General features: G+C 52.9%; 1 protein-coding gene across 3 annotated transcripts in view; it reads right to left on the bottom strand.

The window, feature by feature from the left end:
• Positions 1 to 356: 356 nt before the first annotated feature.
• The window catches only part of mtcl2 (microtubule crosslinking factor 2), a 38,754-nt gene continuing 23,258 nt past the window's right edge, over positions 357 to 15,852 (bottom strand). Inside the window, exons 4-14 of one of the 3 annotated variants that reach the window (XM_035522283.2) lie at positions 15,783 to 15,845; positions 14,072 to 15,352; positions 12,494 to 12,625; positions 10,396 to 10,533; positions 9,855 to 10,085; positions 9,547 to 9,693; positions 9,291 to 9,461; positions 6,581 to 6,841; positions 5,758 to 5,822; positions 4,210 to 5,671; positions 357 to 4,102 (exon numbers count right to left, since the gene is read on the bottom strand). In XM_035522283.2, the coding sequence (XP_035378176.2) occupies positions 3,953 to 4,102; positions 4,210 to 5,671; positions 5,758 to 5,822; positions 6,581 to 6,841; positions 9,291 to 9,461; positions 9,547 to 9,693; positions 9,855 to 10,085; positions 10,396 to 10,533; positions 12,494 to 12,625; positions 14,072 to 15,352; positions 15,783 to 15,845 (4,101 nt within the window). In that variant the 3' untranslated portion in view covers positions 357 to 3,952. Of the gene's footprint in view, positions 4,103 to 4,209; positions 5,672 to 5,757; positions 5,823 to 6,580; positions 6,842 to 9,290; positions 9,462 to 9,546; positions 9,694 to 9,854; positions 10,086 to 10,395; positions 10,534 to 12,493; positions 12,629 to 14,071; positions 15,353 to 15,782; positions 15,846 to 15,852 lie in introns of all 3 variants that reach the window. The other 2 variants (XM_035522281.2, XM_035522282.2) reach the window with 2 other exon arrangements.

Below are 15,852 nucleotides of genomic sequence, written 5' to 3' on the forward strand. Positions count from 1 at the left end.
GTGTGTGTGTGTGTGAGTGTGTGTGAGTGTGTGTGTGTGTGTGTGAGTGTGTGTGTGTGTGAGTGTGTGTGAGTGTGTGTGTGAGTGTGTGTGAGTGTGTGTGTGTGTGTGTGTGTGTGTGAGTGTGTGTGTGTGTGTGTGTGTGTGTGTGTGTGTGAGTGTTTGGGGATGGGGCAGACACAGAGGGAGCTGATGGGATTTCCATGCATTGTCTACTAAACAGCCATGGATGGCAGACTTGTGGTATTCATTCTGAGTAACACATGCTTAAGTCTTCAGTATATCTGTCAAACCTCTTCACTTGTTTGCAGAGTGACACAAGCGTTAGGAATCTAAATGACAAGTAAACTCAGGAGTCTTTTTTTGTTCAACATTTATTTGAATTATGACAAACAGGAACGTTATATCTTAGGCAACAACCAATCCAGCCCCCTCCCCACACCACGCAATTTTGCTTTGCTCAAAATGGACATATTTACACACAAACAAGTTTTGGGGGAGAGAGGGTGGCTTACAAAGGTCTAGCTCAAACTCAGCAGAAACATTCAAGAGGGTTTTTTTCTACACAAGGATAGAAAGAGTATAAATTGAATATTTATTTACAGTATGTTTGTGTTCAAGTTACAATATTAAGAAGTGTTTTTATTCATTTTTCATCACCATTTCATTTAATAAAAGATTTATTTTTAAAAAGAAGAAAACAAAATATACAAGCATTCTCAATAATTTAGCAAATGGTAATAAGCTACTAGGTCATTTACATATTGCTAGGCATTATGGGAGGACGATCTGACGTGACGAGGGGGGGCAAATCGGTTTGCGGACTTCTACAGTTCAACACTGAGGTCTTACCACATGACTCAGTGTTTTCACTCTGCGGGGGAGGCAATACCCTGCATTTATGTGGAGTAATAAAGACTTGTGTAATTCTCCTCAGAGTAGCATTAATCGGTACTAAGTTTGCCTTGAAAATGAAGATATCAGTTTTGAAAACTTGGCTGGTGTTCAGAGCAAATGGACCCGTGGTAGATGGAGTTCCTGAGTGTGTGTCCTTTCCCCCTTGGTGGTGGCCATCGTTTATAGGGATCATTTGAGACTGTGCTCAGGAACAAAGTCCGCACGTGATGGGTCACTCGGAGTGGTTTTGTTTTTTTTCCCGTATAATGTCAAAGAAAACAACAGTATTACGCAAACATCAGGTTCTGAAAGTCTTACAGTGGCATAGAGGATTAACAGCACAAACATGCTGTCAGTAGTTACCTGTTCTTTGTTGCGTCTGGGTGTCATTACGTTACAAATCCCAGTACAGGTGAAAATTCCTTTTCTGTTCAGTCCTCCGATGCAAGCGTTTCCTTTGTGAGCTCATGCTGGTCTACAGGCGAGGAATGAACCGGTATTTTGATAGCAGAGGACGCCGCATACTCGACTAAATCAGACTGCATTGTAAGTATGGCCGGTGATCTCTTTGCAGGCAGTGCCTGAAAGAGTCCTAAATGAGACATCTTGCTCGAGTTTCTTCCGAAAGAAAGAAAGGCACTCGTGTGACCTTCTGAAGAATAAACGGGAATGAGCAGAGATGGGTCAGGGGATCACTGGCTCCGGATGCTGAGAGGAGGTAGCAACGTGGGGTTTGGCTGGGGCTTCCGTTCTTGGACGGGGGAGTGTGGAGGGCCGAAAATTATGCGGCACACCGACGTCCTGGCAGGCCGTCAACGGAGGGACGGATATGGCAGACCAGGGGCAGTACCTTAGAGAAATGGGGCGCCGTGTCTGACCAGTAATGCCCTATTTAGGAAAAAGCTGGGTCAGCAAGTGGTTGCTCACGGAGAGGTGTGCACAGAGGGGACTGCCATCGCCTGGCAACCAGAGAGGCTGCGTGTATGTGTGTACGCGTGTGTGTACCTGAGAGGGTGGGTGAGAGAGAAGAGTGTTCGGATGTAAAGAGCAGAGAGACCTCCAACGCTAGCTGGGAGTCAACGGTGATCTCTCCATGAACATGGCCCTTTGCAGTAGATACTGCTGAGTGCACCGTGTGCCACATTTATTACAACTTCGGAAACGGTCTGCCCTAAATTATGCATAAAAGCACTTAAATCACCAAAAAGCTTTTTAGTGTGAACAGCACCATTGCGATCTGACACAGAAATAAATGCAGCTTACAGTGGGAAAATGAACTGCTCAATACACTGTTATTACGGTACCTCTGAATTGTTGGCAAGTACATGACTAATAGTAACTGCACTTACTTTAGCAAAATCCTGACATGGTTCATATATCACACTTTGTTCCAAAAAAAAAAAAAAAGAAAAGCTCACTCCGCTAATTTGGTAAACACTTTTTTTCAACTTGCGCACACCATGAATTGAAGGTGCCTTTTTTTTGTCCTGAATTTTAAGGTGAAATAAAAACTGCCATTTGAGAAGTGGATGAGATCAGAATGAGACTAAGTGGCGGGAGGTTGTTTATCTCCTTCCAGCTCGTCCCCTTTATCAGGAGTGCATGCGCCCCAAACAATGTGTCTCACGATTGAAGAAAGACGATGACTGGGCAGGCGTTTAAAAAATAACCTTCTAAAACGACATTCTTGGGTGCACACACACGCATGCAAAGCTTTCCAACGCACCAAGGAGGCAATTTCCTCCATTTTTGTTTTTCAAATGTCATCTATAAAATTCTATCTTGGCAGCGGACTAATCACTGCTCGTAAGGTCTCAAGCGTACAGTACATTGAACTCCATTTCAGGAGGTTCCTACGTTACAATGACCAACATGTGCTCTCAGCAGATGTCTTCAGTCTACCAAATATGTCATCACCATCATATGAAATAATACAGGAATTATGTAAATAGTCAGGGGTTATAAAAAGCCCCACGATGCAACAGGACTGTACATTCGGTTCACGGCGGGGGGAGGGACTGAGGGGGCTTTAGGTAGTCTGTGGAGAGCCGAGGTTCATCTTCTGCCTGGGATACAGACGGCAGGTAGTCCCACATCGATGCTCAGCTGGTAGAACAGCTGTGTGGTAAACTGAACTTAATGAGCGGTGAGATTCTAGCATCTGAGCCAGTGGAGTTGGAGTCTGAGATTACAGGGAGGAAAATTAGAAGTAGATGTTTGTTGTAGGCCTTTTAAAAACAAAAATAAAAATAAAAAAGAGTAGAACTGCGGGAACTTGAGTCTAGGTTCGATTCAAGCAGATTCACCCACAGACAAACACCACCTGGTCTGAGCAGAATTCTACTCCTGTGTTTTCCAATCAATAATTCAGACTGTTAACTAGGAATCACAAATGAAATATATGGAATGTATCCTTCTGCTGGTCATAGTGATTCTGATGAGGTGATGGTGATTACCAGTAGTTTTCTCCCTGTGTATGTAGCAAGGCCTGTGACCTGATCTGGGATCAACTGTCTCCTGACAGTGACTATCCCAATTCATTAGGACATAACAAGCAAAGCCTGATCCCAGAGTGAAAGCTGAGAAGTTTGATACCCCTGAACTCCTTAGGTCCCGAGTGACATCTTGTGCGGCGCTTCTGTCCGAAATCCGGTCATCTAAGGCGGTAGAGTCGTGCTGTCCTAGCAGGCTGTCCTAGCAGGCCGGCTACGGAGCGGCGACCACGGACGGGTTCGCCAGCCACGTGAGACAACAGAGCAGCTGCGCGGGAGGTTTGTCTGGCAGCCCCTACCTTGGCATCAAGAGTGTGCTGGTTGCGTCAACCTCTGGCTGCCGGACCGTACAGGAATTCTACAGCGCCTCGTGTGAAAGCGTTGCCTCATGTGTGAAAGCGTTGCGGTGTGTGTGCGCATGTGTGAGGTGTGTTTGAGTGTGTGCAAGCTTAGTGTGTGGCAGTGCATTTGTGTGGCAGTGTGCGTGAGACAGTGCGTCAGTGTGTGTGTGTGTGTGTGTGTGTGTGTGTGTGTCGTAAAGCACTGGTGGAAAACCACACCCATCACTCGTTACTGGCATCCGATCTCTCCTCGGTTGCTGCTGCGGACTCTTGTAGGCGGTGCCTGCACTGGCTGTGGGTGTGTCGGAGGGGGGTGCGGGACGAGCGAGCGAAGCATGATGGGATGGATTGTGAGTTGCAGTCACAAGAGTCCTGAGAAGAAAGGCAAAGACTTACATTAATAGCGAAAACATTTTAAAATAAACCTGATCAGGGATCAGGTGGGAATGTCACTGGTTGGGAGGTGGTATACCGCTCACCTCTAGGCTACTGGCGCTGGTACTGATGGTGCTAGACTCCTTGGCGCCTTCGTCCCGTTGCGTCTGCCTCATGAACCTCTTGTTGACGATCTTTGTGATGCTGTCCGTGCCAATCAGCGCCCCAGACAGGCACTCGGGCTTGGGCTCGTCCACGGCCGTGTTCTTCTCTCCCTGCACCGCCGCGGCAGGCCCGCACACGTTGCGCAGGAACTCGTGGACGATGCCATACTTGTGCATGGCGACGTCGCCGAGGACGACGCCGCTGCTGGGGCATGAGGGCTTTCCCGCCGGCTGGCGGCCCGGGCAGGAGTCGCCCTTCCACAGGGCCTCGGCGGCGCCTGTGTGCTCCACCACGCTGAAGAGGCTGGACAGGCCGTCGTTAAGTCCGCTGAGCACGGGGCTGTCGCGCGTGGTGGTGGAGCGTGCCCACGCCGAGCCGCCCGGCGCGCCGGCGCGGTTGGGCAGGCCCCAGACGCCGCGCTCCCTGGAGGACGCCGCCATCGCCGCGTCCAGCTTGGAGGACGATGCGGAGACCCGGCGCACCAGCTTGGGCGAGCCGTACTTGGGCGAGCAGCAGGGCCTGTCGATGCGCCCGGGCACCTTCTCCAGTGACGAGGAGATCTGGCGTGAGCGCGCCGACACCAGCGAGGGCGCCGGCCGTGGCGACCACGCCTTGGCGTGGAGCCCCGCCCCCCGGGGGGCGGGGCCATCCGTCTGCAGGCCCACGCTGACGAACTGCGCCGTCTGCGTCCCCGCGCTGGCCACGCCCGCCGTCTGGCTGCCTGCATCTTTGCTGCATTTCCTCTCCAGGGAGCTGGAGCGGATGGCTTGACGCACGCAGTTGGTCATCTCCTTCATGTCGTCGCTCAGGTTGCCCGAGATCTCCAGGCCGTGGAAAGGCGCGGGGCCTCCCGCCCGGCCCCCCAGGAGGGCGCAGGGCTGCCGCGACAGCGAGCCGAGCCACTGCTCGTACGAGGACGGGGCCGGCGCCGCGGGCGGCAGCGAGGCGGGATCTGAGGCGGCTGCTGCCCGTCTCGCCGCCTCCTCCTCCTCCTCCTCCTCCTCCTCCTCCGGGGGCCTCCGCTCCGTGCCCGTTCTCGTCTCCATCCTCCTCACGGCCGGGGGGCTGTAGTAGATCCGGATGCCCGTCTTGTCCGGCGCGGTGTAACTCCTCTGCACTTGCTCCACCCTGAGCTCCAGCTCCGGGAAGCTGCCACGGGTGGAGGTGGCAGGGCAGTCCCAGGTCTTAAAGGGCTCCGCCTTCTCCAGACACGCCCACTCGCTGCTCAGATACTTCCAGTTCTTCTGGTTAAGGTCACTCAGGTCCGTGCGGGTCGGCAGGCCCGTGTGGTCGCCAAACTGGTGCTTCCCAGATTTCCTGTCTGCCGTTCCATGACCCGGAGGAAGAGGTGGCGTGTCCAGTAGACCCTCAAACTCGGACAGAGATGAAACTGACTTGGTCCTGCACAGAACAAAAACACATTTAAAAATCCTGCTTCCACAATGATCATAGGAGCTTTACAAAGCCTTTATTGGAATTAATTTTACCTCTGCAAAGCCGATTCGTTCGTAGTTGCTTCTGTGCAAACCTCCTTTTCTTGGTCTTGGAAAGACTGAAAAAGCAAATACACTTAGTGTGAACGCAGTCTTGAGCAGTTCGAGTTAGAGTAACAGGCTTCTGTCATCGCTCCCTGATGGGACTCTCGCTACCGACAGAGCGGATTTCCGCAGGAGCAGTAGGAGGTCAGCCAAAAGCCGCTCATTCTCTCCGTGGAGGGAACGAGTGTGTGTGTGCATCATCACAATCTAAACACGAGACGACCAACTTAAACGGACGCTTTTTAACGCAAGCAAGCCCGTGATATTTTGTCTCCACAGTCTGGCGGATGGCAAGAGCCACTATATTTAAAGTGAACTGCATAATTGGCCAGATTTAGGCCCGTCTTTTCTTCTGGGCAGACGCGCTGACCGCAGCACGGACAGACGACGTTCCAGCCCGACCGCAGCCGCGGATAAGCGCCGAAACAGCACGGTGCGCGCGCGCGTGCGTGTGGAGTCTCTGGAAATGTCCGAGGATAATGTCATATCCGGCCATTCTGAGGGTGCAGACATGGAGTCCAGAGGGGAAGTGCGTGAACAATAAAAAGCAAAGGGTAAAAGAGACAACGTAGCAGAAGATACCATAACAACGGGACCAGGCCAAAAATGCCGGGCAGGACTTTTGAGAGCTGAAACGTAAGAGGAGTAATTTAAAGACAGAGGACAGAATGGAAAACAGGATAAAACGGTTGTTAACCTTCAAAGAGATCCCAATCAACCCATATGAGTCATACCCCCCCATGTGACCGCCGACCCCAGCGTGACCTCTGACCTGTGCGCCCTTGCTCTGGCCGTCGCGGAGCCTCTGCTCCCATTGGCTCCTCTCCTGATTGAAGTGCTCCAGGAGCTCCAGCTTCTCCTGTCCCCAGTTCCTCTTGCTGATCTGCAGCTGCTTGGTCAGGTCCATCACGGCGGCGTACGAGTCCGCCAGCAAGTGCTGGTGCTCCTCGCGCTCCCTCTTCAGCGCCCCCTTCGGGTCCGGAGGGTCCTTGTCGCCTCCTGCCACAGGGGTCTTCGTAGTCTTCCCCTCCAGCTGGAGCAAGTAGAGAAGAAGAGAAGGAGGATGGGATGTCTTGCTCAAGGAATTCAAGTTCTTTGCTGGCAGAAGCCATGTGCTCTTAAACTGTGGACACGTTCCCGCTTTTTTGTTAGTCTATTTATTTGTTCGCTGTTGGTTTTTTTTGGTTTTTTTACATATCAAAAGCAAAAGTATGGGCACATCTGCTCAAGGTGATCAGAACCTGACCTGCCCTTGACTGGGTAAAAGAATTAACCCTGCACCGCCATTTGTAATGTAGAGTAATTAAGAATCAACAGATAATAAGAAAGCTCAACAGCTGCTGTGCGTGAGGTTGTACGAGCCCCCGCTCGTTACAACTCACGGCCTTCTGGGAGGCCCACCACATGCCACATGTACCAGCATGCACACTGTTCAAGGCCCTAATGGCACAGCGTTGGCAAGCCAGCCGACAGTGATGTGAGGGTGATGGTGTTGCCCTGTTTCCCCTCTTTCTAACGGGCCTCGCTGCGGATGATGTGATGAGGTGTTTGTGATCTGCTGCGTTTAACCAATTCCCAGCCTCTCCTTTGGAATGTTTCACTCTGAGCCTTCTGGGTAAGTGCCGGGTGCCTGGGTGGAGCCACGGGACGGTGATGGCGCTTGGCACCCGCGCTCGCATGGATGATGGGCGCACGGTATAGTGTATTCTGAGTGTACCGAGCGGTTTTCTCCCGTTCACCTGACTGTGTTTCCGATCTTGTTTTGCTCTCGACTGTTCTTTGCATGTTATTTGCTTGTGATTAACCCTGGCTTCTTCTTACTGGATTTGACCCTTGCATGCGCACTGCCCGCTGATCTGGATAGTCCTGCTCTTATTATCCCCAAACCTCTTTCAACGTCTGAATTTGTCCACCTCGTTCCAACCTGCTGTATCACTGGCGCGATATATAATCTGGATTTAATATTTTTGGTTCTTAGCACCCAGGAGGCCACAGAAGGCCAGACCCCTCCTCCACCGTCTGGGTTAATTACGTCCAGTGCTGGAAAACGGAACAAAACATGCGTGGAGGGTCTGGAGGTAGCCCTCACACCCGGGGGTCTCTTACATCGGTTTTCATGGTGGAACTCTATTCACCGCTGAGCACTCAGATACCATGTGCACACTGAATAATTACGTATTGTGTATACAACTTGTCTTTTTCTAGTTCGCCGTGCAACAGCCTGTGTGCACTGGAGCCAGAGGTGATTATCGTCAAGCTCCCGTTGTATTTTCCGTTAATCCGAGATGAAGCGTTTTACGCGTGGCGAGTAAGTGCTGGATATTTGCTGGACTACTTTCCCTTTGTCGTGAGCCATTCGCCAGCCTCGCGGCGTTAAAAGAAAGCAGCCTTTGCGCTTCCCCGTAATTTCTCCCACCTTTTTCTTTTGTTCCTGTCTGCCGTCGCTCGCCCCTCCCCCGCTCCAACCCCCCGGTCTCACAGAGCGCACGGCCGCCCAGCCGGGCGTCTGCTCCGCCATTAACGAGACGGAGTCGTTAAGGACGCGGTCACGAACGCGTCTCGCGGCTATAAGACGTAAAAGTCATATCTCGCCGCCGCCGATAAGCTCGTGAGCGCCCCGCCGCGATCGGCGCTCGCGGGTAGAAGACGGATGGCCCGCTCTCGTGCCTCGGGAGACGGTCAGCGCCTGGCCAGACTATTACGGTGCGTTCTAATAAACGGCAAAGGACTGAACTTGACCTGACGCTCGGCGGAATGTTTCGAGCGGCGGGGCGTTCCGCCTGTCTGACTCCAGTGGTCCGCGGTGGTGGGATACTTCTCAGGACGGATTGCTTTAATATTTCTAAGCACGGTCGATAACTACGGCCCTGGAGCAGAGCGCGTAGCCGCGTCCCATCAAGACTAAATGAATTGGATTATGACGCGTCGCAGATATGAATTAAGCGCGCTGCAGCCTGCTTGGCGGGAGAGAGGTATTGATTCTAAGGGCAGTATCTGCAGTTACATCTGCAAATAAGGCAGTTCACTTTCATGATTATGAGAGGTGACGTGTGAATGGCTGGTGGGGTGAAGCAGGTGAGTGAGTGAGTGGGGCTGTTCTTCATATGCTGATGCACATAGACGGAGAGTTTAGCATTTCGTCCCGTGAATGCATTAATCTTGGCTGGGTCTCAAGACCATAATAATAATAATATTAATAATAATAATAATAATCGGTTGTCTTCTGCTAGACCACCATTGCCGTGGAATTTTCATAAGGTACTGATGTTACATTGTGAAGTAATGCCACCACTAACATTGTTCTGTCTGAATATCCACAGAGGCTAGCGCTTGGTCTGTCGGAAGCGGTTAAAACTAGTCTTGGGTTTGTTCTTTTGCGTTCACTACAATCTTAAAGTCTTGAGCTATATGACGGTGTCAGTGCGATGACTGAAACGCTTAAAAACAGTAATGTGTGTACCTGTGTGGGCGGAGCATCTTACCTGAGCAATGAGGCTTTTGAGCTCGGTGCGCTCCACCTCCCAGGAGGCCTTGGCCCGGGCGAACTGCTGCGTCAGCTCTTGCGAGCTCTGCCGCTCCTCCCTCAGCTCGGCACTCAGATCCTGCAGCGCCGCCTTCAGGTCCGACAGGGTGGCGCTAAAGCCGCCGGACTGCTGGGTGGGAGGGGGAGGTCAGTCAGAGACCGGAGGGCCTTTCGGCGGGGCGAGGCCGGACCCCTGTCGGAGCGGGACGACTCACCTGGAGAAGGAGCTTCTCCGCGAGGCTGTGCTCTTTGACGGGGGAGGCGAACGGCCGCTCCTCGGCGGCCGCCGCCTTGTTGTCTCCGTGGCGTGGGGAGCGGCCGTCTTCCTCCAGGAGCAGGCGGAGGTCCTTGACGCTGTTGACCTGGTGAGGCAATGTGTGGTGTTGGGCTAGGCAAAATGGGTCAAAAACGAGACACAAGAGACGCGCGTTGCGTTCCGCACACTCGAGAGCGAGGACGCGCGACGCGAAAGGAACTTCGCGTGGAGCCCCTCGGACATCGACTCCCCGGGGGGCCGGCTTACCTCCAGGATGTCCTCGCCCTCGGCGTCGAGCTTCTTCCCGAGCCTCCACTGCGTGAGGAGGCAGCGCAGTTTGAGGCTGGCCAGCAGCAGACCTTGCCTGACCTGCTGGGACTCCTGGACCAGGAGGTTCTTCTCCTGGCTCCACAACTTCTGCTGCAGCCGTGTCTGCAGGCTCACGCTCTGCAACTGGAAGTCCCGCCGCACCAGTGCCTTCTGGTGCTCGTCCTGCAGCTGCCGAGAGCGGGGCGGGGCGGGGATAGAGAGAGAGAAGAGCTGTGCTAGGAAGTCTCGTGAGGTCAAGACCTCCGGCACATTTCCTGCGTACCCTTTTAAGTGCACCTGCGCTGTCTGCTGTCTAACATTTTTGAAGCTCGACATTCTTCACTCTCTGCATTTTTTCCTTGCTGGCCCGCCGAGAGCCGCCTTGCTGATGTCGCTGCTGGCACAAACCGCCGACCCCAGCCCTGCGTGCGCGCATGTGACGTGAGCTGACGTGCGCCATCTCACCTAGAGCGCGAGCATGTTCTCGCGTTCCCATTACCTGAGAGAGTTTCTGGGAACAGGTGCGCGTGTGCTCGCGGTGCGCTTGCCGCTCCAGTGCCATCTCCTCCTGCGCCTCCTCGGTTTCTCTCCTCGCCTTGCACAGCTGGGCCTGCAGCTCCCGGACCTGCTCGGACAGCTACAGCGGGACACGCGAACAGATGCTTAGCTCCCCAACACACGGCCGCGCGAGACGGCATCAAAACCAGCTTGAATGACGGGCACGCTCAAATACATCATTCTCAAAGGCAACCAGCAGGGTAATGTGTGTAATGAACGTGATGTGGCTGCCAACCACAGCCAAAAGTGGACCCCCCCCCCCATCCCCATGTAATTTTAAGCATATGACTAAAGATCATGTCCACGAGACTGTATTCGTCTCTCCCTCATATAAATGTTATTTACCAGCCAGTGAAACTGGGTCTGACATTTGACAGGGACATGTGGGGATGTGTGTGTGGATGGTGGGTGAGGGAACTTTGGAATGCTTCCGGACATTTAACTGCAATACGAGTCTCCGAGTGAATAACACCTGCTTTCAGGGTTCTGGCTCTCTGATTGATGCGAGGTGTGGGGAGGTGGGCGGCATCTGTCCCCCAGTCGCTGCGATTCTTAAAAACACTCTGCCGACGGGCACTGAAATGACATGGCGTTCCACGGGGTGCAAGGAAAAGCAGCACTAGTACCGCGGGAGTCACAACGCGAGCACGGAGCAGTACGGTCTGTACGTCAGCGCGTTACACAGCTGCTGCTCGTGTGTTATGTCACGAGTGTCCAGGAAAGGCCACATGTCCCGTCCACCCAGCTAACCCAGCTTTGCTCCACCGCCCCAGACGTTACTAAGTCATTACCGCATCTAAATCTGGTCCGCTTTCGGAACGAAGGTTAATACCGTCAATATAGCGTGTAAGCAATAACTGACCTGGGGGGCCACGGTCATAAACGCTGGTGTGCAGTTAAGCTATGACCAGACAGACTGTCCTGGGGTTAAACGAAATACCCCGCGCGCTCTCCTCAGACACGGCCCCGGTTGCCGCGGGCTTGTTTTAATACCGCCCACGCAGGCGAGTCCACTAAACAGCTTGCCTTGTTGTATTTCTTGTGGCTCCCGTCACCATAGAGACCGCGCATCAAAAGGTCACGTCAATGAGAGGAACAGATCCTTCCTTCTTGCATTTTAGGGCCATGATGTCATTGGAACGGGACTTATGTGTCCTTGTGGGGTTGAGGGTATATGCTGGAATAAGCAACGCGATTACAGTCTCACACTGTCATCATTATCATCACTGAAAGTTAGTAGTATAATGCTAATGCTAACATCACCTCTGCCTTAATTCCAGGAAGAACTATTTACTGCGCCACTGAAGAGTTATGAAGAATTACTGGAAAGCCAATTTAACACAGTGCTATTTTAATCCCACTGCCGTTAATAACCGTACAGACCCAAAGCTGCGCCAACACTCAGATGATGTCATACGGCCATGTGAATCTTAAGATAGCTCGTGCTCCTAGTTTTAGAGTCACCCAGGACAGTAGCTGACTAATAAGAGCTCCAGCGATGTGAGGTCGTCCCATTATGCATAAGATAGCTGAGCAAATTAGCAGCCTAAAGGAACAGTCTGGGCCGAACCATGGCCTTCGGGGATGGGGACTCTAACTGGAAGTGGAGACAGGAGAGAATTACTGCCGCACTACAGGACACCGTACTGAGTCATCTCAGACAAGGAATGAACCAGAGCACCTGGCTGGACACTCGGACTTGCCTGGCTGTACACTCGGGACTGGGCTAAAGCCTAATCTATGACGCAACAATATTATTATAAAAAATAAACCAGTGTTTCTCTGTGTAATAATGTCTTTGTTTTGCACAACATTGTGGTAACAGTATTTCTAAAATGTGTTCAACCTACTTTCAGGTATCTTCTTTATAAAAGTATTCAACACAAAGAGTCACAAAGTGTTTTGTGATTGTGCCAATAAAAAATAAATTCATTAAAAAATAGGACTTTTATTTTGGAGCCAAATGCGGTTCGTGTCTGAGGGCTGTGGGTGTCTATGCAGCCTTTGTTTCCTGTGCGCGCGCGTGTCCGAGCACCCACCGGTGTGGCGCTGCTCTCCGCCGTCGGCGCCACCTGCTCCTTGTTGCTGTCGGGGTGTCTCTTGCTCTCCTCCTCTGCATTGCGCAGGTAGGCTTCGTGACCCTTGACCTCCGGCTGCTCCCTATTGTTTGGCTGCTGCATGCACGCATGGGCAAGTTAATGAAGGAAAGGAACATGGCCGAAACCCAAACAATAGAAGACGAGGAGGAGAGAAGGAGGAGGAGGAGAATGGAGCGGGGGGGGGGGGACGGGGGGGGGTCAGGCAGTGGAATGCGGAACGGCCAATCGCGGGACAAGGAGGCGGGTGGGAGGGTCTTCGTGGAAAAAAGGGGAAAACGTGCTGGAAATCACCAAAAGTAAAAGGGCGACACCGACAAAATAGGAAACGAACGCACAAAAACAGAAAGAGGGGAAACGCACAATCACAAGACGATGAAAAGTATGTAAAGCAGAAAGAGTTTGGTCATAGTGACAGATGACAGGGTGGCCAACAGGACCAACAGGGCCATGGAGAGAGCCAGTAACGGCTGCTCGGGGGGGGGGGGTGTTGTCGTCAAAACAAGGAGGAGAGGAAGAGGAGACGGGGCGCAGACACGCACAGGTCATGGTGCCCATGCGGGGTGAAAAGAGGAGGAAAGAGGAAGGAAGGAGACAGCCGTCTGGATTGGGCTTTGAAGGTTTGGACCTCTAATGGAGTCTAGGACTAAACACAGCACAGCGTAATGGCCCTTTTGGGCCTATTTCAGTGGTACAGAGGTAGGCGTCCAGGATCCACTCTGCACCTTGCCGTGTTTAGGAGGCACTGAAATAGCTAGGGGTTGTCTAAAGGAGAGCGTCTTCTCGGATACTTGTGAAGAAAAGGGGAAAAAAAAAGCTTTGAGCCGTTTTCTACGCAGACAGGAAGGCTAATGGAATGGCTGCTAACATGCAGTGGTCAGGCAGCGGTAATACTTACGCCTGCTGAAGGAATTGGGCCAAATGTGTTTGAAGAGACCGAGCTTCAAAACGTCTCGCTCATCGCCTTTCTGAGGGTTAATTACTTTGGCTGCTGCGCGGAACGTAAGCATCGGAACGTCTGCTAGACTGGTAGCATCTTGTGCTGCTTACTTCAAAAGGCCAAAATATGTATATAACAACCATTTTGTTCACTGTAATATTTCACATTTAAATTTTACTTTAATTCTTTTGCAATTTCATTCATTTACATTAGATCGGTTTCCTTAAAATATTTGATTTGCTACAGAGACACACTGACCTATAACAGCAGTTTAAGAAGACATAAAATGGCTGTTTATTCAAACACTTCAAACAGATATTTGACCCAAGACTGGCAATGCTATACTAATGGTACTGTACTCCATTAGAGGCCAAATTCTATCCTCTCAGAGGTCTTACGGTGCAGTAATAACATGCATATTAGTTGGCAGGCCTTATCAAACAAGTATGTTTGGACAGGGCAGGGTTAGTAAAACCGGCGATGATTTAATAAGTAAAGCAAAAGAAAAATGAGGGAAAGCCAAATAAAAGCAAAGAGAGACTAGAAGCTGCAAGGCGGAGCTGATTTGGCAGGCTTCTCACCTTCTCTTGAGCTGTGATGTTGTTAAGCGGAGTATCTGCAGGGCAGGGGTCGGCCTGTGGCAAAGGTCCAGGTGACGCCCCCTCCACAGACTCGCTCGCTGGGGGCTCCCCCACGGCCTCCAGCCTCTGACAGAGTGCCTGCAGCTGGGTGTGGAGCGCCTGGAGCCTGGTGTGCAGAGCCTCTGCAAGGGGCCCCGGGCCCTTTTCCAGGAGCCCCGCGTCGGCAGGCTCTCCGGACGCGATCCTGCGGTAGACGGAGTCGGCGGAGGCGGCCAGGAGGCAGGCGGGGTCGGCGGCCGCAAGGAGGCGGATGGCCGAGGTAACGAGGCGCGCCTGTTCGCGGAGGGCCAAAAGGTCTTTGACGCCGAGAACGGCGCCGTCGCTCCCTGCGACCTTCCTGCCTTTCTCCTCCTGAGGCCGGTCCCCTTCGCCGCCCACGGGGCCCTCGCGGCGCTCCGGGCCGGGCACACACTCGGCCGAGTCGCCCGCCTCTGCGTCCGTCTCCATGGCGGGCCGGCCGGCGGCGTGGCCGGAGGCCAGGTCGCACCGCTGCAGGTTGGAGAGCAGGACGCGGTTCTCGTACTGGAGCTTCTTCACCTTGCCGCTCAGCTCGCCGATCTGCAGCCTGGCGGCAAGCAGCTCCTCCTGGGAGGCCTCGCTCAGGTCGGGCCCGCCTTCCTCGGAGGGCGACGCGCCGGGAGCGTCGGCGGGGGGGAGGATGGTGGAGGGCGAAAGGCACTCGATCTCCGCGTCGGGCGGGAGCTCCGACTTGTAGCGATTCAGCTCGTTCATCAGGAGCTTGTTCTGCTCCTCCATCTCCAGCAGCGAGCGCCTCAGCAGCTCCGCCTCTTCCTCCACGAACTGCAGGTGGCGCTGCAGCTCCATCGCGTTCTCGGCCGACGACGAGAGCAGCAGTTGCCCGGGGCCGCCTGCCGCTGCCAGACCCGCCGGCGTCTCCTGGATCTTCATGTCGTCCATTTCGGCGCGGAGGCCGCGGTTCTCCACCTCCAGCTCCACGATTCGGCGGCTCAGCAGGTTGGCTTCTTCCTCCACCAGTTTCAGGTGCACCCTGACCTCGGCCTCGCGGGTGTGGGGCGAGTCGGCCACTTCCTCCACGGTCAGAGAGGAGTCCACGTCGCCGTAGAGTGAGCGGTACTTGGCCAGCTCCTCCTTCATGGTCTCGTTGTCTTTCACAATCTTGGTGAGCTTCTTGCACATGAGGGCTGACTCCTCCTTGGCAAAGTGTAGCTGGCACTTCAGGTCTGAGCTGTCCTCCGGAGGCTGTCGGCAACGCAGGGACACACACCTCACCAACTGAGCCTTTGCTACACGTCAAACATCTCGTCTAATACATATAACAACTCTTCAACCCTCTAAGCTAAAACAGAGAGATGGACAGGAGACAACAGGGACAGAAATGAGATGAGAGGACCCCCCCCCCCCCCAACAGTTTTTACGGACAATTAGGTGCTTACACTGCTCAGGAGAATTGATTACACCAGTAAAATGTTATTTCACTGTAAAGAGTCTCAGTGGTTTTATCTTTTGTTTATTATCGTCTGCTTTTTTTCCCCTTTTTGTATAATAAATGTAAAATAAGGTCGCTCTTATTCTAGATCTACAGTCCTACAACAGCTTCAGCACGCTTCACTTTGTGTACAGTGGGAGAATCTGTGATAACGACAGAAGCGATTGCGCGCGTGCACTCTACCTGAGGCGATGTTTTCTTCTCGGGTTTGTTGTTTGGCCGCGCTCCCCTCTTCTTCAGAGAGTTCTGCCGA

Source organism: Electrophorus electricus, chromosome 24, assembly GCF_041902795.1.
Source record: "Electrophorus electricus isolate QZ-2024a chromosome 24, ASM4190279v1, whole genome shotgun sequence".
In the NCBI taxonomy this organism is placed as follows: domain Eukaryota; kingdom Metazoa; phylum Chordata; class Actinopteri; order Gymnotiformes; family Gymnotidae; genus Electrophorus; species Electrophorus electricus.